The 27,548-nt window shown below is 45.2% G+C and overlaps 4 protein-coding genes, 1 non-coding gene and 1 pseudogene across 6 annotated transcripts; 3 read left to right on the top strand and 3 right to left on the bottom strand.

Moving 5' to 3' along the window:
• Positions 1-1,685: 1,685 nt before the first annotated feature.
• On the bottom strand, positions 1,686-4,885 carry LOC136474044 (inorganic phosphate transporter 2-1, chloroplastic-like; annotated as a pseudogene).
• A 5,599-nt stretch (positions 4,886-10,484) lies between these two features.
• LOC136477559 (uncharacterized) lies at positions 10,485-14,896 on the top strand. The gene is made up of 4 exons (XM_066475760.1): positions 10,485-10,754; positions 11,721-12,755; positions 13,120-13,981; positions 14,158-14,896. Exons 2-3 carry the CDS (start codon positions 11,787-11,789, stop codon positions 13,972-13,974), a joined length of 1,824 nt encoding a protein of 607 aa, XP_066331857.1. The 5' UTR covers positions 10,485-10,754; positions 11,721-11,786; the 3' UTR covers positions 13,975-13,981; positions 14,158-14,896.
• A 2,387-nt stretch (positions 14,897-17,283) lies between these two features.
• On the top strand, positions 17,284-18,478 carry LOC136474045 (FCS-Like Zinc finger 6-like). Its single transcript, XM_066471661.1, has 2 exons — positions 17,284-17,663; positions 17,760-18,478. Exons 1-2 carry the CDS (start codon positions 17,443-17,445, stop codon positions 17,893-17,895), a joined length of 357 nt encoding a protein of 118 aa, XP_066327758.1. The 5' UTR covers positions 17,284-17,442; the 3' UTR covers positions 17,896-18,478.
• A 777-nt stretch (positions 18,479-19,255) lies between these two features.
• LOC136478828 (U2 spliceosomal RNA) lies at positions 19,256-19,452 on the bottom strand. The gene has a single exon (XR_010764503.1). It is a non-coding gene; the product is annotated as a U2 spliceosomal RNA (small nuclear RNA).
• A 188-nt stretch (positions 19,453-19,640) lies between these two features.
• LOC136474046 (folate-binding protein 1-like) lies at positions 19,641-22,236 on the top strand. Of its 2 annotated transcripts, XM_066471663.1 has the most exons (5): positions 19,641-19,866; positions 20,551-20,610; positions 20,722-20,909; positions 21,206-21,551; positions 21,862-22,236. In XM_066471663.1, exons 1-5 carry the CDS (start codon positions 19,782-19,784, stop codon positions 21,915-21,917), a joined length of 735 nt encoding a protein of 244 aa, XP_066327760.1. In that variant the 5' UTR covers positions 19,641-19,781; the 3' UTR covers positions 21,918-22,236. The 2 variants fall into 2 exon arrangements, with proteins under 2 accessions (XP_066327760.1, XP_066327759.1); XM_066471662.1 differs by having other exon boundaries at positions 20,551-20,909.
• A 483-nt stretch (positions 22,237-22,719) lies between these two features.
• Positions 22,720-25,712, bottom strand: LOC136477558 (pentatricopeptide repeat-containing protein At4g14850-like). The gene has a single exon (XM_066475759.1). The coding sequence runs from the start codon at positions 25,669-25,671 to the stop codon at positions 23,032-23,034; it is 2,640 nt and encodes an 879-aa protein (XP_066331856.1). The 5' UTR covers positions 25,672-25,712; the 3' UTR covers positions 22,720-23,031.
• Between the last annotated feature and the right edge of the window lie 1,836 nt (positions 25,713-27,548).

Below are 27,548 nucleotides of genomic sequence, written 5' to 3' on the forward strand. Positions count from 1 at the left end.
TTAACGGATCAAGTGAAGGATGAGTGGGAATCTGCAGATGGTGTGATGGTATTCTCTCCAGGGATGATGATGGGCTTTCTATTCAGATGATGTGGATGATCTGAAGATGCAGATACTAACTTTTTAATATATCTTACCCAGGCAAGCCCCGGTGCAGAACCCCTACTTTTCGGTAGTTTAAATTATATTTGTGCATTAAGTTTTAAGGAGTTAAAAAACCCACTTGTATATATGTATATGAGTCTTACTAGTATGACAGGATCGTGTAGATTGCTATGCTACATGACTCCGGTAGAAGTCGAGTGATGGCTGTCACTCGTGAGAAATAAGAATTATATTATTGAATTATTATCACTTGGAATATATAAAAATGATGGAAAGAAAATGGTGACCTGGCAGGGATATGGTTTGGGTTTTGGTGGGTGTAAGAGGTTGTGTCACTGTGATGCGGGGCATGATCGTTACACTGTTTTCCTGTCTGTGTCGGTTAAGGACCGACCGTTGTATAAGACTCTAGGCAAGTCACAGACTTATTATCCCGAGCACATACTTGGGTATGGCGCTTAGAAGACTTGTTGCTCTCTTGTCGTGGGTTTCGGCTCTTTCCAGACCGACTGTCAAAGTTTCTTTTTGGTGGAGAAGGTCCTTGCACTACACCGAGTCCGAGACTCAGGGGCAGAGGCTTGGAGTCCTAGTTTAGACGGAGACCTAGGACCCTAGGACAGGAGGGTGATGGGTTGGCCCTACTTGTGTCTTGGGTATAAGCGGGGCGTGTGTTTTCGAGGTACCTAGCTGGGGGCATTGATTCGCGAATGCCGGGAAATCTGGTACGGCTTGTCTGCGATCTAGCACCGTAGTAAGAACTAAAAGATGAAAGATGAAAATAGGAAATCTGATTGCTTACCACCTACTTGAAAGTAGCACAGGTGCTTACATAGAATGATTAGTTAATGAACCAATGCGGCTATGAATAAAAATTGAATATAAGGATGCACGCTTAGTAATGCTTCCTGCAATTGCAATAAACCCACAAGTCAGATGCCTTGCATATCAGGAGTCTTTTCTTTCCTCCTGTCGGGTAAGTCTTGCTGAGTATAATTGAGTACTCAGGGTTTTATTCCCTGTTGCAGGTGACAGGTGGAGGCTAAAGCTGACTCTTATGTGTGGATTCCTTCTGGTGGGCTCAGAGAGGATTTTCTTTACGCTGTGAATCATAGTTTTATTTCATAACTCCCACCAAATGTTTTTATAAATGAAAGTTTTAGAATCTGTTGTCCTAGTTTATTTATCAATGCGCCATCATGCCATGAATATATGTTTATTTCCGATGTAACTCTGTTCACATGTTTATATTCCGCTATTAATTAAATTATTCATAACTCTGATAATATGATTACATTTCACTGTTGTAACAATAAATATTATACTCTGATGTTGTATTAAAAGTGATGTAAAAATGGTTAAGAATGATGTAAGTTTTATTCTCTCATTTGTGATCCTGATGGAAAAATGTGGATTTTCGGGTTCTCTCCTGGGGTGTGTCCGACGGAACCGAGTAATTTGATGTTCTCCTTTGGGTGCTTAGTGTCTAATAGAAGACGAGCACTTCTGGGAGGCATTAGATTAGGCGGTTCTGCCACATAATTTCCTACAGAGGAAGGAGCTTATTCTAGGATGATTGGCAATGAACCAAATCATGTGATTTTATTACAATTTACAAGAAGAAATTTGACCAACCATTACATCTATATGTATAATAACTCTACAAGAAGTAACAGTATTCGACCTTGTGACAGACATACAAGGTAGTATAAAAAGTTGAAAAAATCTGGAGTCTGTCCCATGATTATTTGCTGGAAACCTTTTCCGTAATTGCACTCAGTTGCCAAGAAAATGATTATTTGATCTTGGAAAATCTTGTAAATTTCTGATTGAACTTGTGGAATCAGTTTATCTCTTCACTTTTGCAAAGAAAACCCTTTTTCCACTGATCAAAATTTATGAAGCTATAATGGGCTGTACCACTTAAAGCAGCTCTTATATTTTACAATCCACTCACATTAAGTATGCCAGAATTTTGGTCAAGATCAATGTGTAGAAGATAGATAGGACAGCACCAACTGGAATTGTAACCAACCAGGACGCCACAATTTCACGAACTGTCTCTGCTCTGACTCTATTGAGCCCTCTTGCAAATCCGACACCCATCACCTGCTCCAACAAGTGTATGCGTGGCAGATACAGGCAACCCAAGCTTTGATGCGAACAAGACAACTGAAGCTGCTGCAAACTCTGCAGCAAAGCCCCTAGTAGGTGTTAGTTCTGTGATTTTCTTGCCAATTGTTGCTATCACCCTATATCCCCACATTGTAAGCCCTGCAACAATTCCAAAACCACCCCAAGCAAGAACTTCAGTAGGTATGACTATCTCAGCACTGCTTGCCACACCTTGAAGAATGGACAAAGCTGCAGCCAGGGGGCCTATGGCATTGGAGACGTCATTTCCTCCGTGAGCAAATGACATGAAGCATGCCGATAAGACTTGCATGTAACCAAATACACTATACACAATCTGCAACTGAGCTCCTGTAGGACCAGCAATGTCCGAAAGAAGTCCAGCCTGCTGAACATTTGACTTATCAGCAGATGCTATCTTTTCTGCTTCTGAAGACAGTAAGTCACCTAGCTGTTTTTGGATCACTCGGGAAACAATGATGGCTCCTATTGCCCCACTGGATACTGCTTGCAGGATGGCAATGGAAAACACCTTACTGAGAGGAAAAGCAGCAAACGAGATTGCAGTGACACCAGCAAAGACTGCGATCGGTGCAGCAGCAGCTGCAGCCTGGCCTGGATTTGGTGCGCTGTATACAAACTAAGTGAAAACAGGTCAATAACCTTTGCACCTCGTCACAAACAGTATTTTTATGCTATGTATTTATGACATTTTGATTATATAATCATTTTTGTATAAGTATTGAAATGCAACTGTCTTTTTTTTGTGTCATTTAGCTTATAAAGGGAGTCTACTCTAGAACTTACCCTGCGTATGCTCTTGTAAACAAGAAAAGAGACTGCTGCACCCATCAATGGAGAAATGACCCAAGATGAAGATACTCTAGCCAAAGAACTCCAGAAAACTGCATTCACCCCTCCATACACCAGCCCAAAACCAACCATGGCCCCAACGATACAATGTGTAGTTGAGACAGGCCAGCCATATGACGAAGCAACCTAAGAAATAGTACAGGTTAATATATGTAGATGCTTATAAATAGCATAGATGCTTCTTATTCTTTATAAATGTTAGTGCCCTGTATTCTCAGGACTATAAAAGACAAAACATTGGCAGAGGCATTACATCTGTTGATGATAAAAAAGCTATTTTCGAAGCTGCTGTTCGTGTTTATCTTGGATTCTCACCCATACATGTGAATCATAACTTCATTGCTTACATAGATATTAGATGTTAACACAGTTGATGACACACTAAAACTGTGTTAATTCTGCTCATTCTACTTATTACAAACTTTAGATGCAAGATTCTTCAAATATGTTCCTTGCTGCTATGTTGGCAACTGTTATCCAATGAGTCATCTCTGAAAGTTGGAAATGAAACTCATACTCTTAAGGTGCAGTTTGCAATAATGATCACGTATAACTAAACCAGTCTCAACATGGGCATATCAGATTTTTCACATCGCGAAGCCTAAAACCATGATGTAGATAGATGGTTATATTTGTTAAGTTGCTGGTTCCTTTCCCTTTGCAGAGTTGTTATAAAGATGCAGTTAGCCGCTATGATTTGTTTGGAAACATTAACTAGCTTCTATGAGTGTAAGGATTATGACTTTCCATATTAGATTAATCAATCAGCTCTGGTGCCATGATCATGTCACTCATAGTACATCCTAATTCCTAAACCTTCTGTATTGTAGGCTGAAGAAACTGGGTGAAGTCTCAGTAATTCCGTGATCCTCATGTCCACTACAAAACTGCATGATCTGATTGGCGTGGTGTAGCAAAGCTGCAGAACTCAAAAGGGTGATGGAACATACCTGCAGCCATGTACCGGCAGCAGCAAGGGAGGATATCAGTCCAGCAAAGAGCAGAGAGTCCTTTCCTTGGAAGACAGACGCAACCAGTATTCCCTTCTGCATGGTGCTGGTGACATGGGTTCCCATAAGGAATGCACCGGAGAACTCTAGCACTGCTGCAGTCACCACCGCCTGCCGGAGTGTCAAAGCTCCGGACCCAACTGACGTCCCCATGGCATTTGCAACATCATTCGCCCCAATATTCCATGCCATATAGAACCCTGACAGAAGCGTAAAGTATGCCACCGCGTTCATTTTGAAGGTTCCATGGCAGACCAGTGAGCGCATCGCCAGCGGTATGGTGAGCGCGGCGAATGCAATCATCACAGAGATCGACATCGCCATCCGTGGTGAGATATGGAATGCCTTTGCCATCTCTGACATCTCGCATTCCCCGATCTGCTCCTCCCCAGCCTTTGTGTCGCTGGCTTTCGCATTGGAGCCATCTTCGGCATCGGGAAAGGAGGACAGTGTGGCGCGGGGGAGGCTGAGGTGTGGTTGCAGCGTCTTGGCAGGTGTCACTCTGGCTGAAGAGAAACACCTTAGGCCATGAATGCTATGTGGCAGCTGAGCAATGGGGCGACCGAGCAGGAGAGCGGCTGCCGCAGCTCGCCCTCCTGCTCCAGCGTGCACTCGGGCGATGGAGAAGAAAGGAGAAGATTGAGACATGGGAGTTGCAGGAGGAAAAGAGAGGGTCGGCGAGCAGGGAGGCAGCAAGATGAAAGTGATGAGATTGAGAGGGAGGAGAGGAGGAAGGAGAAGGGGACTATGGGAAGAAGTGAGCACCGTTTTGTGGATGGAGGGAAGAGTTGGTAGTATCTGGTGTGGTGACGGCAGCTCACGCTGAGGTGAACAGTTGGTGGCTGCAAATGAGTGGTGGAAGGGGATATGGGCAAGATTCCTGCCTAATCCATAACCTGTGTCGCAGCTGACCGCCTTACTGTTTTCAGTTGCATGATCGTCTTGGCCTCACCTTCCGTCCAGCCGGTTTTCAAAGATCTGGTTCTGTGTCTGTTTCTGTAGTTGGTCTCTGTTTAGCATGTCACTAGCATCTTAGGGCTGTTGAAAATCCATGGATTCTGAAATATTTGTCCTGTTCCTTGTGGGGTTTCATATGTAGTGTTGTGGTATATATCCACTGTGCACATTAAGCAAATTTAACGAGCACCATGTCAAGTCTTCTTATTTGCACTAAGTTCACTGTTCTCGGTTCGTTTGATAAACAAATGTTATGCTGTTCATATGGTTACTGTTGGCCTAATACAGTGTCTATATTATCGCCGCATCTCCATGGCCACAAATATTTACCAGTGCCGCTGGACAAGGTGTGCCGTGAATATTCATGGGCATGTTTCCTCCCGTAGGATATTTGCTTCATTGCTTTATTATTTAACTAAATATGTGACCAAAATGATTTGTGCCTTTGTGGTCCAAGAATAAAGGTATGTGATCTCTCATTGGACATCTTTATGTGCTTATCATTGAGATGCAAAGGTTTTCTCCGTTGTCAATATGCAAATGGAGTGCTGCTGAGTGCTGGCCCAGGACCACGGAAAACGGATGAGCAACTTGTGCCGCAACAAGCCGCTAAGAATCTGCGGGCTCTTTGTTGTCCGCGGGTCAGGTGTGGAATCCTAGTGCTTGTCTTATCCTATCCTACGGCTTCGAGAATCCAGTTTTTTTTAGAGGAAGGTACACTCTTGTTAAATCATAATGTTTTGAGGTACATGCAAAATTTGTGGACGCCCAAGAAGCCATACATATCTTCCTGGTAAAAAAAAAACACTTTTAGCAAGAGCATGGGCCTCACAATATGATTCTCTACCTTTCGCGCTTAAAAACAACTTCCTGAAACAAAGTGTTCCTGGTTTTAATTTCCTCTTAGATTGAGGAATAAGCACACAAATTAAGCTGTAGCCCTATGTTCAATCATCAATTGCTGATCGTGGACACCAGAAACTGGCCTTCAAATAGTCCGGTCCTTATCGTGCGCTAGAACGAATTGGATCGGCGACCTACAGGTTAGAGCTCCCGATTTCCTCTTCCATTCACCCCGTGTTTCATGTTTCCCAGCTCAAGAAGTCGGTGGGTGCTCACCGTGCTATCTTGGACTCTCTTCCTCCATCGACGGTTCGCTGGAGTATTCTTCAGAAAGTCCTCCAGTGTCGCACTATCTTCAAGGGACATTTGCCTATTCGTCGAGGGCTCATTCAGTGGACCAACTTGCCTGCTTCGCTCTCGACTTGGAGTATCTTCGCCAACAATTCCCTCGCCCTGCTGTCTTGGGGCATCCACGCGTGCAAGAAGGAGGGGATGTTAGGACTCAAGCTGCGCCAGCGCCTGCATTGCCGGACAAGGAACAGGAGGGCGCGACATCAGGCTCGGCACATGGGAAGCCAACGTAGCAAAGAGTAACCGAGTGTATGGGCCTGAGTGGGTTAATCTGTAATGGGCTTTGCCGTAGCATGAGCTGGGGGACGGTGGGGGAGGCCGTCGCGGCCTGACCAAAGGTGCACGTGATCGGGTCGCTGGCCCGTTATGCCTTTGCCTTATGCGGCAGTATGCCTGTGGAGCGTATCGGCTTCATGCTCATGGTACTCCACCTTTCGACACTCTTTCCTGATGATACTAGAAACGTGGGCGCGGCTTTGCCACGCCCTCCCTTTCGATTAGGCCAGTGGCAATAAGAATATAGGTGTAGTGATGAGAAACCCAGCAATTTTTTTTGTTCATTTTATGATTTTTATGTATTTTCGATACTTTATCATCATGAAGGTATAGTTTTATTTGCCTCTTAAAAGCATAGGTAAAAGTTTATTGAAAAAATCCTTACTAAAACATGTGATATTATGGATGCACTGCATAGTTCTACTCTGTAGGATTTTAGATCAACTTGATTTTCTAATTTACAATTTTTCTGTGATTTACTATGCAATTTTAAAGTTTCAGCTAATTTATTTTTTTGAAAAAAAGAGATATAATCAAAGGTGGTCTGTATTTTTATTTGAGAAAAATCTGAGGAGGTTTTCGCAAAAATTGCTGAGAGTGTCTCTGGAGCGCGGGTTGATTTTCAATAAAGTGAAGGTCTTTTTTGAAAAACCAGGAGCCCATCTGTTCCGGACTGCGGGTTGATTTGGAAATAATCTGAGGTGTTTTTTGCAAAATATTCTGAGAGGGCCTCTGGAGCGCGGGTTGGTTTCTGAAAAATAGAAGGGTTTTTTCGTAAAATGATCGCGGATCGCTCGATCTAGGCCGTCCGTGCGCCCGATCGAACGGCCACGAAAAGCCCGTGACGTGGCACGCTTGCTGGCCGCGGTTTGGACGCAGGTTTCATATGTAAAAGATGTATACGAAAGTATCTACATGTATAGTGAACAAGTATATACCTATAGCCAGAATTAGTCAGATCAACCAAAGGAAGGAAACAAATAAGAGTGCAGAAGATGAACGTTATGTACCTTTGATTTGTAGGTGTGATTCTTCCCGTGGTCTCGCAGGAATGATTAGGCCATGTAGGGGATTCTTTGTGATCTATTTTTTTCTTCTACTTTGTAGTGAAGGAGAGATGGTTGATGGAGTACAGGAGCGTTGAGAAGTACAGAGCAAGTGCGCTGGCTTGTGATAGCTATGCCATGCTGCCGTTTTTTTCAGGTATTAAAAAAAGAGACCCACCGATGAATCTGGAAGCTAGATGCGCTGGCTTGTGATAGCGATGCCACGCAACCGTTTTTTTCCCGGTATTAAAAAAAAGAGACACACTGATGAAGCTGGAACACGCGACCTGTCCACGTGACGACCTCGATGAATCCGGAACAACCTGTGCACGTGACCACCCGCTGACTATTACGATGACATGATCGCATGATTCAACGGTCGAGGAAACGCGGACGGCCAAGACATGACGAGGTGACGTGGCCCTATTAGAATCCTTTCTTTTAGAAGCAAGATTCCTATTAAGAGATGGCCATGCCCATGCTGTATAAAAAATAAAATAGCAGCCTTCTTGTCCACTTGTCCTTGTCCTATATTGCTCTCAGCCTCACTCTCTCAGGCAACATTAGCATGGAAATGAGAATCACTTTGTTGTGTGTGTGTGTCCCCATGGCTTCTTCAAACTGCTCGTCTGCCGTTGATGTTCCGCTCGTGGACCCGAAGGAAGCCGAGTCGCCAAAGGACATCCAATACCCAACTGATCTCGAAGCTATGAGCTGAGCTCCGTAGCCGGCAAACCTCGTTTGGCGCCTCTTTGGTTATTTAGCATGTTGGGTTGGCTGATTCGTATCGTTGCTGGTTCGTGAAGAAATACTGTTGGCTGATTTGTGTGAGAGAAAAATACTGTTTCAGCTGAAAATTTACGATCGTCTATGACAAGCCACAGCCAAACGAACTGGGCCTCGTTTAGTTTCACCGAGTCGGCGCCGGCGGAGTTCCTGCAGCAATACTGTAGATACAGTACTGTTTTGTTTTTATTTGGCAATAATTGTCCAATCGTTGACTAATTAGGCTCAAAACGTTCGTCTCGCAAAGTACAACCAAACTGTGCAATTAGTTTTTGATTTCGTCAACACTTAGTACTCCATACATGTACTACAAATTTAATGTGACGGGAAATTTCCTTTTTACCTAATGTCAAAGTTTGGAATTGGGGTGAACTAAACACCCCCTGGTTGAGTGTACCGTGAAGCTCCAATAAAAAGTTAAACCTGGTGTAGTTTTCCCTTGTCACGCTCATCATGCTCTGCCCCCCCCCCCCCCCCCCCCCCCCCCACCACACACACACACACAGAGTACTCTCTGTTAAATGTACTATGAATCATGATTGCTCTGCAGCTCTGTACTGGGCTGTCACTTGATCATCTCCCGGTAGACTGCGCAGCCTTGGCCGTACGGAACAAAGTTACTCCCTCCGTTCCTTAATATAAGCCATATAATTTTTAGTATCAATATTAACACACAGCTTAGGAAAAGACGTGAGACCGAAGAAAAAAAGAAAAATCAGACCATCTTCTCTCTCCTAATCAAATTGCTTCCTAAATCTAAGGGTTTAGTTGGAGCATGTGCTATGTACGGTGGAAATGTTTCCAAACTAATCGACGTACGAGCTGATACGTACCTATATTTTAGAATTTTCTTTAAAAATTTATATGACTTATATTAAGAAATGAAGGTTTGAATCATCGACGCAAGTGTTGCGGACTTGTGGTTGACAGTTGAATCAACAATATAATCGTTTCAAAAAATCATCTAAATAACAGTTTAATCAACAATGGCGCGTAGGCATCCACACACCACCAAGCGGAAAGTGCCAAAAAGGAGGGGATCGCAAAAAGGACGAGAGCGGCCCGTAATTTACCTGGAGTTCCATGCTCCTCCTCCTTTGTTTACGCCTTCCTATATGCGGCTTTTACCCTGGCCTGGCCTCTGTTGTCGCGCGGAAACAAACATGCGAGCATCAACCAGCAGCAAAGTCGCAGCATCCCAGGTAACCCTGCCCGCCTTGTCGCCATTCCAGAGTTGCACGGCCGCATCGCACTGGAGGACAGGACGGGATTCAAATCAGATTAGCGCCCAAACCTGGGTTGCCTACTCAGCTCGCAGACCATTCGGGGTGCGTTTAGTTGGGGAGGTTCAAAATTTTTGGGTGTCACATCAAATATGTTGGAAGGATGTTGGAGGGGTTTTTGGATACTAATAAAAAAACAAATTACAGAATCCATCAGGAAACCGCACGACAAATATAATGATACTAATTAATCGGTCATTAGCACATGTAGGTTACTGTAGCATTTAAGGCTTTTCATGGACTAATTAGGCTTAAAAGATTCGTCTCGTGATTTTATCGAAAACTATGTAATTAGTTTTTTTTTTCATCTACATTTAGTACTCCATACGTGTGTGCAACATACTCTTTTCTCGTAGGAGGGAAAAAAAATTTGGAAACCCTAAATTCGATCGTCCTACCGCGGTAAATTACTCACTGTTTGCACATGTGGAGTAGCGTACCCGTTGCAGGCAGGCCCTTGGCCGTTTTCGGGCGCCATGATTTGGTTTGACGGGATGGACATGGACCCTGCCGCTGCGTGGCGGTCCCGTCAGCCCCTGTCGGCGGCTCGGCTCGACGCGGGTGCTACGCACGGGAGCAGCGTGACGGGGAGGGCGGGACCGTGGACACGGGTGATGGGTTGGGTTGGGTGCGTCGAGGCCCGTCCGTCGCTCGTCACATGGCTGCACGGGACCAGACGGATCGACCTCGACTCGACCCCCCTGGCCCGCTCGCGGCGCGGCTCCATCGTAGCCGTCGACGCGCGAGATGGACCTGGTGGGACCGGCGAGTCCGTCCCGTCCGTCGCCATCATCGCGCACTCCCTCGGCCCTTCCCCCCGCCGCCTCCGCCCAATTATGTTCCCCGAACTGCACGCGCGCGCGCGACTCCCTCGTCGTGTTCGCGGAGGAGATCCGCCGGGCTCGCCCATTTCCCTCCTCCAAGCTCTCCTCACCCGCTCCCGTGGCCCGCTGCTGCCCCTCCGCGCGCGCCCTCGCCAAACCCTAGCTTGGCCGCCGCCCCGCACTGCCCCGGCGGCGCCACCACCACCGCGCCGCACCGAGCGCGTGCCGCCATTGCCGTACGGCGGCGTCCCGCCACGTTGGAATGTGCTGGTAAGGTGCCATTTCGCTGTGCAGAGTTCAAAATTGGTAGCTCCTGAGGTTCGAGGTGCGGCCGGGATTTTCAAATCTCCAGCTTGAAACCCCTCTCCAGCTATCCGATTAGGAGCTCCTTTTCGTGTCCCCCTTTTCGTAGCTGCAAGTTCCAGCCGCTCGCTCACAGCTTTCGAAATTTCAAGCTGCGAGTTCAAGTTTCTGGAAGATGGCTCAAAACTTGAGCTCATAGTTCGATCTTCAGTTCATACTCTTGATCTATTCTAACTCTAGATGCAAGCAATTTTCAAGTGAGGGTCGGAGAGTGAGAGGTTTGGATTGACGGAGTCTGCCACTTAACTTTTTACGTCGTTGCATCCCTTTCTTGAGTGTTGAATCCACTTCCCATTTTTCTCCTTCCTGAAACCAACGAAACCTACTGAATTGATTGAATTTCTGTTTAGGTTATGTTGTTACTTTATACAAATGCATATGGAAGATTTTATTTTGAAAATTCCTACTTCTCTTGTTTAAACCACTGTTCATACAGTAGGTAAACTGCACACAAATTAGTTCGATCTATTGACTAGTGTCATCACTGAAGATGGTATAAATAATTAAATTTATTATACATCTTGTTATCATCTCTCGTCATATATGCATATTCCTTTCTTAAAAAAATTGGCATGGTCATTCAGTCAATAAAGTCTCAACACTTTAGTGCTTGCCTGATTTTGCTGAAGTTGTTTCTCGTGCTCCAGATCTGCTTCCCGATGGTTACCAAGCAGATGTACTCACCACTTTTCAGTAGTCTGGCCTTCCAAAAGTTAGCAGATAATTATAGAAAGAATACACTTTATGAAATGGCATAGTTGTTTGCTTATTGTTGTAACTAGTTTCCTACATTGATAATGCCTCCAGTAGTCCTTTAACTTGTTCATTGGAGAACTTTGTGTATTAATTTGCTCATGGTTTGTCCTGCTGCAGTTTGAAGTGTGATCATTGAGGTTCTGATTAAAGAAGCTTCTAGAATCGATTGGCTCCCCTCCCATAATGGACAAGATACAATCAGATTGCCCTTATCCTGGATGTTTCTTTTGTGTTATGAAGGAGGCAAACCCTAGTAAACGAAGAGCAAGTGTGCTAAAGTTCTTTAGGGAACTTCCTTCCCAAGATGACGATGGTCAGGTTCTCCCTATTAGTGGTCTCTGGAACACGGCGATGGCTCACCCAAATGATCCCGAGTTCATCAACTTGGGCATATTTGAATGCATGGCAGCTCTTATATGGAAAGGGTTAAAAAACAGGCGTTGGCTTGCACATGATCAGAATATTTACATCCCATATTATGCAGCTCACATAATTGGATCATACACAATGAATATGGAGGAGTTTGCCGAGCGTGCTGTTCGTGCTGGTGTAATACCTCCATTAGTTGAACTGTTAAGAGGTAGGCTGACGTGGGTCGAGCAAAGAGTTGCTGTTAGAGCTTTGGGGCATTTGGCTACATATCCTAGTACATTTCCTGCAGTTGCTGATCATGGGGAAGTACTTGAACTTGCCATTCAACTTGCTTCGAGCTCCCTAGAGATTGTGTACTCTCACTTTTACCAGTTTGTGGATCGAAGACTTGGCTACCATTGCGACCTTCTTACTCGTGGCATGGGTGGTGTGGAAATGGAATCCCGCAAAGCTGAGGAATGGGCAAGTCAACTGCAGTGCTGGTCTTTGCAACTCATTAACTGCTTTGCATTTAAGCCTGAATTCCTCCATGATATTTGCAAGCCTGATTTTCTAGTCAAGTTACCTGGAATGTGGGGTGGACTTGTAAATGAGAACTCGCCTGCTGGTGTTGGTTTGCTAAGAACAATCTGCCAGAGCAAAGTTGGCCGAGGTCATGTTGCTAACATTCCTGGTACAATTGATGCTTTATGTAACATTGCTCGTTCTTCAGATGACTGGCAATACATGGCAGTTGATTGTCTGATCTGGTTAGTGCAGGATGCAAGTACTTATCAAAAGGTAAGATCTTGTGAAATACATTTTGCTTGCTTAAATTGGTTACGTTTAAGGCCTAATAAGGCATGAAATATGCACAGCAGCTTAGAGATGATGACTAGAAGTATAGAACAGAATAAAAATAACAAAGTTCCTCATAAACAGTAAATAAGAATATTAATCTAATCTTTGGAACACCAGGTCAGGATAATTGATTCCTCCTAATTGAATGTTTCAAGAGTAATTATGCAATGGTTTCCTGAAATAGCATTGAGCTAAAATGCATACATATGTCTTTTTTTCTTCAATCCCAATTCAGATAGCGCTATCTGTTAACTGTAGTTTTCTTAGCTCTAGTCGCTTATTTTTTTTTCCTCCCTTTGTGCAGGTTATAGATAAAGTTGCGCCAACACTGATAGATTTAGCAGATATTTCGACACTGGGTGATTATAAAAAGCTTGGTGACACAATTGTCACGGTCCTCCAAGAATGTATGCAACAGAGTAACTCACGTGGTGCAATCAGTGCTCAGACCAAAGCAGAAATTGATGAGCTTTTGAGATCCAAGCAAAGTTTGAAATTGGAAAAGAGTATGCCAAAGGCGGATCTTCATATAAAACAAGCTGCAGCATTGGTTGTCAAGTTGGAAGGCAATTCACTGTTCTCTTCAGGGAACATTGCAGGAGCTGCAGAGAAATACTCTGAAGCACTTGCGCTATGTCCAATGAAATCCAAGAAAGAACGGGTGGTTCTTTACAGCAATCGAGCTCAGTGTTACCTTCTCCTGCAGCAGCCATTGGCTGCTATAAGCGATGCTACTCGAGCATTGTGCCTTCATAGCCCTGTGAATCGTCATGCCAAGAGTTTGTGGAGAAGAGCTCAAGCATATGATATGCTTGGTTTTGCAAAAGAGAGCTTGTTGGATGCAATCCTTTTCATAAACGAGTGCTCTCAGTCAAATGATCCTGACTTATCCCTGAAGCAAAACAAAGTTCCTGATTATGCTGAGCGATTGGTGAAGAAGCAGATGCGTGCCGCTTGGCTATTCAGGGAAGCAGCTCTGAAGCATGGGGGTGTCCATTGTGAAGGAGATGCTAGCGATGCGTTTGGTCAAGAGGCTGATGACTCTGAGTGGGAAACAGCTAGCGAAAGCGATGCTGAGAATGATGCCACGGGAGCAGCCGATGATGAAACTGAATGGAAGAATGATGGCCACCAGGAAGATTTCTGTGAGAAAAGCTGAGGAACAGGTCCGGATTGTTTACATACTATTATGCTAATATCTTTGCAACGAGAAATGCTAGTCTCTTTGAAAAGACAATTCAATCACTAACAGTTTCTTTTCTCTTTGCAAAATTCTTTGCTATTTATATTTCACATTTTCGCATGTATCATTCCTTAGCAATCTATATGCTTGCCTGTACAGGGCACGCCGAACTTGTATTCAGAGGGAGTCAAATTGAGCAGCTACAGAAGCAACTACTGGGCGTTCTGCAGTCAGCACTATCAAGCATCAAATCTTTCTAATGGAATGATCTGGTGACGTTTTAATGTGTCCTCATCAAAGCAAGGCCCAATTAAATTAATTTCCCACGTCTTCTTGCTGGGTCAGTTGAGCTTTGCCTGTGACCATTCAATATTTCCTCTTAGATGTTGGTCCTTGTTTGGTGTTTGTAACATGTTTTCATCAGTTTGTCAACTATTTGAATGAACAAAACTGTGCATTGTTTGTTTTCTTTTTCTTTTTCTTTTCTTTTCTTTTTTTTTTATTTCTGAAGTTTGGTGAAGAGGCCATAATCCTGGCACTCCCCCCCTTCCACTAGACTTATCTGGAATGTGAAGACCACGTTTCCTTTCTTTAGGGTGTACTTGTTTCTTTTTTGGTATATAACGACTAACAAGTAGGGGGTCGTTAGCTTGGGTCATGCTCTTACGATGAAATAGTGTGCTGGGCGCTTGTTCTGTTGAGCCTTATTGAGGGTGTTGTTGGGGCCAAAATGCCAACAAATGTGTGCCATAGTGTACGAGTGCGTGCGTGTATGTGGTTATTGACATTGTGTGCTTACCTTCTGTGCTTAGTTCCTTACAGGAGCTTTCAGTAAGCACATCAATGTTTTATGTACAATGTAACATGAATGGGTAAATTGAGGCGTGAATGAACTGTACTGCGATGCCCCGTCTTCGCTACACCTTACCATGGTCTCTTGTTCTTTCTGGTGTTGGACGGCACAGAAACACTGCCATTACAAAAGAAAGTCCAGTTTACTGACAAGGATTGATTAACGGAAGACGTGTGTCACGTGTGCGCATCTGTAGATTTGACTTGTACGTAGGAGTGTGTATTTGGAAAGGTTCGTAGGACATGAGCCTCTGTAACAAAGTTTAGTGATCCGTCCAATTTGCTGGTGTGGCGAGACAAAGGGAAAAAAGAAGAAGAAAAAGAATCGGGTTCAAAGTTTCCCAGCGGGATTTCTGCCAATGGGCTATGGGGGCTCCGGCCTCTGGATAATAGCGCCACGTCGAATTCGAAACAGTAATCTCGCGCACCAAACGCCTAGACGGCCGTGGCCCGTACGCTCCTTCGCTTTCAGCGGGCTGGAGGCCACCAGCTTCTGCTGCGGCATCCCCCGACCACTCTGCGCCCACCCAAGTCCGTAGCCCGTCTGCTGCGCTTCTTGTCCTGCCCCGGTGCCCCCTGCTAGTTTCGTTTCTTCCCCTTCCCCTTGTCTCTACCCTAATTGTGTGAGAGATTATGTCCACTCGGCCACTCCTGATGTTTGGAAACTATTGTTTATATTTACAGGCCGACATTGGGCGTTTTTATTTTTATTTTAAAAAAAACAGCAAGAAACCGCTCATTTCATATCAAAAAGTGACAGTTTTTTTATACCTAGAAGACTTAATCATGTGTGGAGTAAGACACAACTCATTGACATATTTAAAGCAGCAAGACAACGCTCATTTCAAGCACCCAGACCTTCTCTCTGTGTGTGTTCCAAATTCTAAATCATTTTGGTTTTTTAAGTTGCTATATACCATATATATTGTGTTTATAAGTATCGTAAAAAACTATATATCTCTTTTGTGGATAGAGGTAGTACTCTCTTTCTTTTCCTTTTCATGTAAATTTTATCGGTTATTATTGCTCTTGGATTCCCCATGAGCTCATCACATGGCTTTCCGTTAGAATTTAGAAATGTATGCTAGCTTTGCGGTTAGAAGCGTACGTTGGATGCATCTCATTTCAATAGACGTCATCTCGAATGAACGTTCAAGGGGCTAAAGTTCTGAGTTTATCGTTATCTTCAACCTCTAGTCTCTCCTCCTCCAAGCAGCCATGGTAAAAAATCTTAAAAGGGGCTTTAGGAGGACTCCATGAAACCAGCGGTGATAGGGGGCTTGTGCCCCCCTGCCGCCCCACCGCTAGACCCACCCTTGCATTTGTAGCACGACTATATGAAAAGATACTCTTACATCTAAAACCATACTGATGAGTGTTCCATGGGCCAAACACGAGGGCAGTGGGCACAACCAGGCACGGCACATGCAGGTGCAGTGGATTCTTATGCCATAGTATAAAACGACACTAGAGTCCTGTGACGTACTCTGTTCGTCCCTTTCATGTAAATTTTGTTGGTTATTATTACCATTCAATTCCCCATAAACTCATCACATGCAGCTAGAAGGATACGCCAGGTGCATCTCATTTCAAAAGACTCCAGAGAACTCGTCCTGATTGGGATACCGTTGTAAGAGTACTGCATTTATAGCTCGACGATCTGAAAAGTACTCCTAAATCTAAAACCAATACGGATGAGTATCCTGTTGACCGTGGCAGTCTGGTAGAAGCATTGAACCAATGGGGCCACACGGCCGGCCACAGCACATGCAGGCGCAGTGGATCCGTACGGAGTCCTGTCACCTACACGTGGAGGGAGGAGAGCGGAGAGAAGCCTGAACAGGCAGTGCAGTAGTGGGCAGTGGGCAGGGCAGCGCCGCGGGCCGCAGCCTTTACCTCAGTTGCTGTTGCTGCTCGGTGCTCCATGGCCCCATGCATCGATCATTGCACTTGGTGCATGGCAAGTTGGCAACGGGTGATGCGAACGCTTGGACCATTTGGAACACGGTCTTGATGAGTGTGTAGCCATGGAGCTCCACTGTGATTAGCTGTTGAGATTACTAATGGACTAGTGTGGACAGTCCCAATGGAATATTTAAGGTGTTATTACGTGGTTAGGCGTGTTAGGGGTGCATTGGCGAACTCCCTCTCCAATCAAACACCCTGTTCGTTTGGACTTGTTTACTTATAAGCCGTATTTTTTCAGTTAATAATATTTTTCTCTCACACCAAATCAGTCAACAGTACTTTCAGTCATAACTTATCAGCCAACCAAGCCCAAACGAACAGGGCTGCCTACTGCTAAGTGCCAACCCTGCTCGGCCTTGTTAAGCGCAACGCAGCAGCCCATGCTGCCACGCACACCCCTCGTCTTTCCTCCTTTATATATAGACACACCAGGCGATCTCCCCTTCCATGGAGTAAAATATCCATCACACACAAAAGGATCCGAGGAAAACAGAGGGGTTAAAACCAAGAGGGAAAAAAAAACAGGCTAGATCGAGCATCCTGCATCCGATCCACAGTAGCTGTAGGCCTGTAGCTACTAGCTAATCTTACTCTGCTCTGGCCTCTGAGCTTTAATTTGGCTTGATGGCCGGGCTGAGCGTTCTCCTGGAGCCCCACAGCAAGAGCCACCCGGGGAAGGCGGCGGCGGCGCAGATCATCAGCAAGGCCACCCTCGTGATCCACGGCCCCAACCACAAGCATCATCAGCAGGTCCCTGTCTCTCCGACGGCCGCGGGCTCCTTCCTGCAGCGCTGCTGCCTCTGCAACAGAGAGCTCGCCGAGGGCATGGACATCTACATGTACAGGTAGGGCTGTGATCCGCGCCGTCTCTCACGAGCCTTTGTGTTTGTACAGTACGTGTGTTTGACTGGCGTTGTATGCGATGATGTGCGTGCATGCAGAGGCGACCGGGCGTTCTGCAGCGAGGAGTGCCGGTGCCGCCAGATCTTCATGGACGAGGACGCCGGCCATGGCGCGGGCGCCTCCACCGTGCAAGGCAGGCGGCGAGTCGCCGGCCGCGGCCGTGTCGCCTACTGAGCGCGGCTACCAAGGTTTTCTCTATGTAGGTGTGGGTGCACCAGACGACCAAATCTTCATGGATGGGAGACGGGGGCAAGGATGAACACAGTGTGGAAGTGTCTGACAGTTCATCCCCGTGGGACCCATCGCAGGCACAACAAAGTGGTAGTACTCCGTACGTGCGTGGCATCTGACTGCACCCACTGGATAAGATGGCCATGAGCCCATGACTTGGAGCCTCTCTTGGGTTGGGCCCCACCTCATGAAGTGGATCAGGATCGACCGAGTAGTTAGCGGGACGCCTCGCCCTTTTGTTACGTCTCTCAATGTAGATTGGCTTACACACGCAAAATTAACTGCGTTCGTCAACGGTGGATCACTGACCGGAGCTGATCCTCTGTGTGCATGCGCTGTTCAAGTTTGGCGGTATCTGCGGTGCACCTCGAGAGAAAATGCTTTATATTTTTTTTCTTATTAGTTGTTTCCTCTTCTTGTATTCAATTTTGTATAATTTCTATCTTGTGCAATAATAATACAGTATCGGTGTGACAGAGAGTATTTATCTATCATACGGTACAAGGTTGTACATGTGAGAGATTGGCCGCCTTTATTGCTTCTCCGGTAAGATGATGCCTCTCAAGTCTCAAGAGCATATATGCCTCTCCGTGCGCGTGCTGTGAAAAAGATTACAAGAGGCTTAGATCTGCAAAAAAGATTACAAGAGCAAAAGGCTGAGATGTGCCCGCAAGTTTAAATCACAGAAAAGCAAAAGGCTGAGATGTGCGCGCAAGTTTAAAGCACAGATAAGCTGGTTTCACAGAAGATCGACTGCATAACCAACCACGGGTGGGTGATTAACGTTGCCGTTATTTGGTTATACTCAGATTGATTGAATTAACTTTGCCGTTGGGTAATAAACTAATAATATTTTGCTAGTGTTTGGTTACTCAGATTGAATCAACGTTGCTACAAGCCTGACAACCATGGGCTGATGGGCCTGTGCTGCAAAAGCTTACTCCCTCGTTCCCAAAAAGAATGGCGTTTTTGACTTTCAGATGTCTTATTAAATTTTTTTATACTATAAATTATAAAATAAATAAATTATTATTAAAGTATCTCTAATGATAAAATAAATCATAATAAAATAGATGATATTTATATAAATATTTTGAATAAGACGGAGGGTCAAATAAGATGTCCGAAAGTAAAAAACGACATTCCCAAAACTCCAAACCGGCTGCCCAGATAAAAGTAATAGCTTTGTTGCAGGCCAGTTGTAAGTCTATGGCCCATCTAGTATGAATACGAACTAGAAACCAACGGCCCAGAGAACAATTTAGCTACCAACGGCCCAGAGAGCAATTTAGCTTTGCTTTGGTTGGGGTGCGCCAGGCCCTTGCCAGCAGTGCAACTGCTGGGCAACTCGCGAGTGCCCCAGTTGCTAGCCACCGTTGTGGACCCTCCCAACAAAAAAATAAATTTAATATCAAAGAGGGCTCATAGCCCACATGTAAGATATTAAACTAATTAGATTAGATACTAACTTAATCTTAGCCAAAAGATCGAGAAAGGTACGAGTTGCCCTGTTGCCCTACCCTTCTTTTATAGCTCCCTCCCTGCTCTCCGTAGCCGCTGTGGTACTAATGCTTTGCCTCTCTGCTCTCTTCAACAACAAACGCCGCGGCTGCGAGCAGGGGTCTGGCAACCTGAGCGTGGAAAGCAAAACGGGCCGTGTTTTCCTATTGGGCTTCCCGTCGCATCCGGCCCATTGCTCGAACGGGGGAGGAGCCTGTTGACTTGTGGTGTAGAGTCACAGACGCCGCCGAAGCGCATCGATTCGCCGACCGGCCGTTCCCCTCGTCGCCGCAGCACGCCGCCGGCTGGCCGGCGGGCAGGCTGTTTCGATGGGCTCTCCCACGCGGCCGCGGAGGACGACCGGTTTCGCTCTCCTCCTGGTGCTGCTGTTCCTCTCGCCGCTCGCGTCAGCTGGTACGGACAGTCGCCGCGCCTGCGAGTCAAGATCTCATTTTTAGTTTCTGTATATTATTGGTTTCGTTAACTTAATCAGTGGAGGGAAGTGTTTTTCCCCTAAGTTTTCGCATGTGGTGCTAGAGATTCTTGTTGCCTGAATGGATCCTATCCTTGCTAGTCGTGTATTTGGTCGCTTCAATTGTGTTTGCTATGTAGATTTAATTAGTCTTGGAGTTGGGAATTTAAACTACAGCAAAACGAGGGATGGTAGTTTAGAGATGGCTACGTGTGCGCGCTTTAGGCCTTACTTTGAACTTATTGTTGGCATTTTGCGAAGTTTCATAATTCATATCGCAGAGGACAGGTTTGGAAAGGAACTGTTAGATGATCTATGATCATAGCAAGTGAAGGCTATACTGTTACAGGCTTTGTTATATACTGCATCAAGTTAAGCTGTACTGTGGCAGGCTTTGTTTACCTTACTGTCATTTAGTATAGTTCAGGTTCTTGATGCTACCGCCGGTTGTTGCAAAAACTGATGATGCAGATTATCTTGGTTATATATGAATATTGTGGTTGCAGATTGAATGATTGCTCCTTGTTAAGATAGTTGAGGCTTGTAACTCAGTAGATGACTATGGTAGTGATAGTCTATTGATTTATATCACATACCACATGTCATCTTTTTTTTTTCCTCCCCAGGACAACCAAAAGGTGTATGTGTTTCACCAGGTGGACGGTTCCCTGCCTTTTCATCTGAAGGTAAGCCTCCTGGAAGAGCACCCAAGGGGCGCAGAGATCTAGCACTGTGTAGGATATTCCGTCAGAATACATGTTGCGATGTGACACAGACATTTCCTGCTCTGGTCTCAGTGAGAAACCTTGCATTGACTGGTGAAGGCAGTCAAGAATGTATTCATTTGTGGGAATTGCTTGAGTGCTCAATATGTGATCCACGAGTGGGTGTCAGGCCTGGACCTCCTGTTGTATGCGCATCATTCTGTGATATGGTCTTCAAAGCTTGTTCAGAATCATACTTCTCTGTAGATATGAAAACACAGGTAAACCCTCTGATTAAGGGACATAATTAAGGGTACTGATACCTCAAACATGTACTGACACACAAGTACAAGTGCTGCTGCTAGATTAAGCTTGATAGTTCCATGGTCAGATTATATTTTTACACTAAACAATCATGTTCTAGCCCATGTCTGTTCTCTACATTCTGAATAGCTGTTGATTCTGCTGAAGTTCCCTTTTCTTGTGCTAAGAGATTTTTAGCTTCATCTCGTGGTCTTTTTTTGTTGATTATGATTTCACGCTTTGGTTCTGAATATGCTCCTTACTGGTATGTCAGGCCTTGTCTCCTTGTGGTTTAGGTGACATCCTTTGTGGCAAAGCACATAAATGGGTCTCTAATGGCACAGAGTTATGCCGTCTTGCTGGTTTCTCTGTTCAAGTTTCTGAGACCAGCTCTGGTGGAGTTGATGACACTTTCTGCTATGGTGGGAAAGCAAGTTTGGATTCCATCTCTGATTCATGGACTTCTTCAAAAGACCGTCCAACATTAAGTGGTGTGGCTTCATGGGACGTTCAAGATTTTCAGAGATGGGCAAGAGAAATGCCTGTTGGTGAAAGAGTTTCTTGGGCAATTGGAGGAATGGTTCTCACAGCTGGCCACCTGGCCTTATTTTTTTTATCAGGTATTGCATATTCCTTTTCTCTTTCACTTTATATATGCATAGATATGTAAAAACCTAATTCAATTAGGTACTAAAGTATGTGCATAAATAATTCTGGTAGATCTGAGTATGTTATATATTTTTGGAATAGATGATGGGTCCACAGGAAAAGGAGCAAAAAAAAAAAAAACTTTGATTTGTCCCTTTTTCAGTGTGATCTTGCAATTATCTGGCATGATGCCTTAAATTCCTGCTATGATGGCACATTGGAAGCCTGCACTTCATATCCCTTCTTTTCTGTTGAACTTCAAACTCTCATTTATCTGTGCAGCAAAAGAAAGAGCTACAGCCATCGCCAGAAGCAAGCTGCTATTGCTCACAATATGAGATTGAGAAGGCTGGATTCTAGTGCCAACCCACAACAAACGAAGCGGAGCTAGGAAGACATAGGCAACTTAGTATTACTCATAGAAGATTCTTGGACTTGTGGTTCTACTTTTGTGGATCAGTATAATCAATCAACTGTGAACAATAGAGTGTACTCTGTCCCTCTTTTGGCGCTTAGATACATCAGCTACGACCTCCTTGTCATCCTTCTGTAGAAGAAGAGTTCTATAAGTTGTCACTGAGTATTCCTGGAATGCAGAACTTATGGGTTGTGATGAGTTCATGTACATATTATTTGGAAATGACTTTTTTGCTGCCATTGATATCTAGTGACATGCCTACATGATTTGTGATCTGTGAGTTTATCTAGGACAGTAGAGCATATGTATACGTATATCTATGGAAGACCATTTCTCGCGAAGCATGTCTATTTTGTTAACCAACTTAATCCAAACTCATTATTATATTATAATATATATGCATTTTTCCTTTCCAAGAAAAAAGTTTCTAAAAGCAAGAATTGTATGTATCAGAGTGGCTCATAGATCCCCCCCCCCCCCCCCCCCCCCCCCCCCAGCAATCTGACATGATTTGAAATTGAAAGAAAAAAAGGAGCTCTGCTCCAGTCTTCTTAAAAAAAAGTAATCTTGTTCTCTGTTTTGCTATGTGAAGGATGTGCGTTTACACATGAATATTAAGCAACGAAGGTTCCTTCTCAATGGCCAAACCTTTCAATTGACATAATGATAGGACCCCCTCCCATAGAAACACATACATAGAGAAGACTGTCAATAGCTGAATCCAATATTTAGGGAAAGATCAGACTGAAGTTTTTTTTGTCCCCATTGATGTATACAAAATAATTGAATGGGAGTGTTTAAAAAGCCATGGCATGAGGAATATTTCTATGCTACAAAGCTATGGCTTAGTGCCTACTGCAGATTTAACTGCAAAATGCATGGCTGTGGGCATGTCAAAACAAAAAATTGCATTGCATCACTCATCTGACTGGCTACAAAATTTTGTGAAACTATAAGCCTCCATGAAGGCATGTAACTGCTCTAAACATCAGAATTCTCAACAAGCTGCAAAATTATCATCTGCTGAACTATTTTCACCAATAATCACCGCAAGAACATGTCCCATCTGTGAAATGATGGAACCGGTTGATATCTCTGATGATAATCTCCCTTGAAACGATCTTTGAAATAAACTTGAATGCAACATGGCAGTCTATGCATATGCGCAGATTCTTCTTGACTCTGATTGGGGCCCCCGATGGGGTGCTGATCAACGCAAACGCAACGGCCAGCCTCTCACTGTGGTGAGAAAGAAGCAGCTCCTTTTCACTTCTGTCTACATCGTGCAGATCAACCTCCACATCTGGAACATAACCAGCTTTGTTCATCAGATCTCCCAATTCAGCTAGCTTTCCATATATCTCTCTTGTCCTTGGATGGTTCTTGTCGCCAACAATAAAAGTATGCACCTTGTCCTTTATCTCAACCCAGCTCATGGCAGGCTCCTTCTTGACATTACTGTCTTTCATTAACTTCCGCACCTTAGCCATTTCATCCCACATGCCTGCTGAAGCATAAGTGTTTGCAAGCAGGACATGTGTGCCAGACTTCTCAGGCTCTAGGGTGAAGAGCTTCTCAGCTGCCATCCTTCCCAGCTCTGGATCTCGGTGTACTCTTGAGGCTCCTAGAAGTGCGCCCCAAACTGCAGCATTTGCTTGGAATGGCATGTTGTTGACAAGCTCCATAGCATCCTCTAGTTTCCCTGCACGACCAAGAATATCAATCATGCATGCGTAATGTTCCTCAGTCCTGTCAATTCCAAACGTCTCCTTCATAGATTCGAAGTATTTCTTTGCGTCATCAACAAGCCCGGCATGGTTACAAGCAGAGAGAACACTGGTCAACGTGATGTTGTTTGGGGCAACGCCCTCATCGAGCATTCTATGGAACAATTCCAATGCTCTCTTCCCATGTCCATGCTGTGCAAGCCCTCCAATCATTGCAGACCATGAGACAACTCCCCTCTCCGGCAGGCGAGAGAATGCCATGTCTGCATCCTCTATGCTCCCGCACTTTGCATAAGTGTACACAAGAGCATTCCCTGCAAACACATCTGATGTGAACTGCCTCTTAATCAGATGAGCATGCACTTGCTTCCCTTGTTCATAGGCTGACAGACTAGCACAAGCATTCAGGAGGCTACTTAGTACAAAAGAATCAGGTTCAAGGCCTTTTCTTAACATCTGCACAAACAGCTTTATTGCATCCTCACCATGGTCGCACTGTGAGAGAGCTGTCATCATGGACGTAGAAGATATAATGTCATCAGAACAGCTTTCTTTGAAAACCTTAATTGCATAATCGAGTCGATCACACTTCCAGTATGAATCAATAAGCCCATTGATGACATGAGAGTCAGATAGGAGCCCTATCTTCTCTGCAAGAGCATGAACCTGTCTTGTGTGACAGATTGCTTCCAAGCTCGCCGTTGACTTGAGAACAGCAGACAGTGTCGTCCTATTGACATCAAGGTCAAGCCCCTCCTTTCTCATCCTGTGAAAGAGTGACAGCACCTCAGCATGCCGTCCGCCATGAGAGCAGCCTGAGATCAGTGCATTCCATAAAATCAAATCCCTTCGGGGCATGAAATCAAACACCTTCCTCGCATCATCCAAGAATCCATCCTTTGAGTACATGTCAATAAGGCCAACAGCGACGAACTCATCAGAATCTGCATCAGCCTTGATCATAAACCCATGGATTTGCCGGCCCAAATTGAATGCACCAGCACCAGCACAAGCCTTCAGAACACTAGATAACGTGAACACATTGGGCACCACTCCTAAAGACTTCATCTGTAGTAGCAGCTCCAGTGCACGGTGATCATGCCAGTGAGTTACACACCCGGAAATGAAAGCATTCCATGAGACAACGTCCGCCGCAGGCATCTTCTCAAAAACCACCGCTGCCATTTCAATGTCTCCCAGCTTTGAGTACATGTCAACCAGAGCATTTGCTGTGAACACATCCTTGTCATATCCCGTCCTCACCACCATCCCGTGCACCTGCCTCCCAGCCTCCAAATCCATCAACCCCGTGCACGCGTTCACCACACACGAGAACCCGAACTCATTCGGCCGCTCCCCGCTCCACACCATTTCGCGGAACACCCCAAAGGCATCCCTGCACCGGTCGTTCTTGACGTAAGCCGATATCATGCCGTTCCAAGAAACGGCGTTCCTCTCGCCTCCAGACTCGTCGAACATCTTCCTGGCCTCGTCCACCATGCCGAACCCTCCGTACATGGCCACAAGTGCGTTGGCGACGAAGACGTCCTGGGCGAGCCTCGTGGCCACAGCCAGTGCGTGCACCTGCGCGCCGAACCTGACATCCGGCGCGCACTTGAGCACGATGGGGAGCGCGAACTCGTTGCACGGGACGCCGCGCCCGTGCATGGCCCGAAATGCCCAGAGTGCGTCCCGCGGCATGCCGTTGTTGGAGTAGGCGGTGACGAGCGAGGACCAGGAGACGTGGCACGGGTCGGGGATTTCGTCGAACACCGCCCGTGCGGCGCTCGGGAGGCGGCATTTGGAGTAGAAAGAGAGGAGGTGGTTGCTGAAGACGGTGAGAAGGCCGGACTTGAGTAGGTGGGAGTGGAGGTGTGCTCCGGCGAGCAGCGACCGCGACGCGCCGAAGCGGGCGAGGGCCGGACCGATGGTTCCCGGAGTCCGCATCGGTGGTGTGGCATCCTACAACGAGCCGCCGCCTCCCCGGAAGGCGGGAAAGGTTTCAGGTGGGGGACGCGCCAGGTGAATGCGACGGGCCCACCTGTCAGGTTCTATGAAGGTCGTTGTAGCGCATCGAGCATTGGACGGGGCACTAGCAGTGGCACGTGGAAATGGCCTTCTGCGAACATTTCGGTGTGCCAAATCTTTCGTAAGAAGTTTCTAAATAACGAAGAAAGTGTGTTAGATCATCAGCCAGTCCACTTAAAGAATTAATTATAAGTGCTAATACAATTGTATAGGCTCATAGGTTAACCTGTTTTGTATCCCTAATTATAAATATTACTAATTGTCCTAAGTTATAGATCAGTTTGGTTTTTCTACGTTAAAACTTAAAAGAAATGTTTTGGACCCTACTCGTCTAAGAATTTTCTAGTTTCACCTTTTGTCGATAAGAGGTGCATGCCAAATCGAACCAAATCTATTATATTTTGTTCTGATCTAGTTGCAAGTTTCCAAGAGGGTCTTTGAGCCCATTTTGCCTAGTGCCAAATTTACCCCGCATATAAATGAGTGTCGAGGAACGAAAAATTGTGTTGAAGAGCAGAATATATGAAAAATAGCAAGTAGGAAGCCTAAGGTACAACACGGAAGCTAAGGTCAGGGTACATGGCCCTAGCGAACCAAGGTGGAAATTTAGGATATGTTTGGATTCTTTGTCAAGCTAGCTATCAAAGTGGGTGATGGTGTTTGCATGTGTAGCTAGTTCACCTCGATTTCCATGCAGAAAAATTTTCTTGTTGGCTTAGGTGAGCCAAATTGGCTATCATGTCGACTATCTCATTGCTCATGCCAAGTGAGGCCAGGGGAGCCTTGTTAGGAACCAAACACGCCCCTAGTCTATATCTATGTATGTGATAGATCTGATCATGGGTCACCCAACCTAAAAAAGACATGTCTATGCGTCGGGTTAGGTTCGGGTCATTGGTTTTCGACCCATGACTCGACCCAAATCCAAAAAAACCATAAAATAGCCTGACTCGATCTAACCCGTCGTTTAATCAGGTCTATGATGTGAACATGTAATGTGTACCTATACTTTTCGTTGCACCGTCATCTTACTCATTCATTGAAGATACATAAGATAGATAATAGTCCACTAAAGAAGGATGTACATCATTTCTACATTAGAAAAGGAAGATTTTGCATACCAACACTTTGCGATTATGTGCAAAAGGAGAGAATAATTTACTAGGACGAGTGAAAGGAGGTGATCATTTAGAATAATTAGTGATGGAACTTAGTATGCTGCCACTAGATGATCTTCTATGGTTTACGTAGGTATCCCATCCATAGCTCGCCCATCTAAAATCAGAAGCTCTCTCAAGCACGTGGCTCTTGCCATTTTAGTAAAAGGTTCTCCAAACCAGACCTTAAATGCACTAGCACGTTATCTAAAAGAAGTTATCTAAAAGAAGAGTAAAAAATAGCGTAGGTCACATTCAGATCTAATGTGTCAATAACTCGCATCTGTAAGGAAAATGAACCCAGACCCATTTACTTTGGATTTTGGTGTTTGATGATCAACACAACCAAATTAGACTAATGAATTTGCAAGTGTTTGTTTTGTAGTTCAATAGGGTACAAGACGTGACTTGGACGAAGGCGACGTGATGATCCGATGATCAACACCACAAGCAAGACCTTAGGAGCACAAGAGAAGACCCAAGATATCAAGCAAAGTCCAAGCACGAAGATAGGAACCAAGCCGCACGCAAGATCGCGAAGAAACGAGCTCACAGAAGTGACCGGACGCTGGACCGAACGCTAGAGGAAAGTGACCGGATGCTCCGATCAGTGGCTCGGCAACAGTAGGCGTCAGCAGC

This window comes from Miscanthus floridulus, chromosome 8 (genome assembly GCF_019320115.1).
Source record: "Miscanthus floridulus cultivar M001 chromosome 8, ASM1932011v1, whole genome shotgun sequence".
In the NCBI taxonomy this organism is placed as follows: domain Eukaryota; kingdom Viridiplantae; phylum Streptophyta; class Magnoliopsida; order Poales; family Poaceae; genus Miscanthus; species Miscanthus floridulus.

Bases quoted from the DNA above. Each gene is read 5' to 3' on its own strand.
- LOC136477559 (XM_066475760.1), top strand. From the start codon at position 11,787: ATGGACAAGATACAATCAGATTGCCCTTATCCTGGATGTTTCTTTTGT. The intron at 12,756-13,119 runs GTAAGATCTTGT...CCCTTTGTGCAG, and splicing joins ATGCAAGTACTTATCAAAAG to GTTATAGATAAAGTTGCGCC.
- LOC136474045 (XM_066471661.1), top strand. From the start codon at position 17,443: ATGGCCGGGCTGAGCGTTCTCCTGGAGCCCCACAGCAAGAGCCACCCG. The intron at 17,664-17,759 runs GTAGGGCTGTGA...GCGTGCATGCAG, and splicing joins ATGGACATCTACATGTACAG to AGGCGACCGGGCGTTCTGCA.
- LOC136474046 (XM_066471662.1), top strand. From the start codon at position 19,782: ATGGGCTCTCCCACGCGGCCGCGGAGGACGACCGGTTTCGCTCTCCTC. The intron at 20,910-21,205 runs GTAAACCCTCTG...CTGGTATGTCAG, and splicing joins CTGTAGATATGAAAACACAG to GCCTTGTCTCCTTGTGGTTT. The intron at 21,552-21,861 runs GTATTGCATATT...TTATCTGTGCAG, and splicing joins GGCCTTATTTTTTTTATCAG to CAAAAGAAAGAGCTACAGCC.
- LOC136477558 (XM_066475759.1), bottom strand. From the start codon at position 25,671: ATGCGGACTCCGGGAACCATCGGTCCGGCCCTCGCCCGCTTCGGCGCG.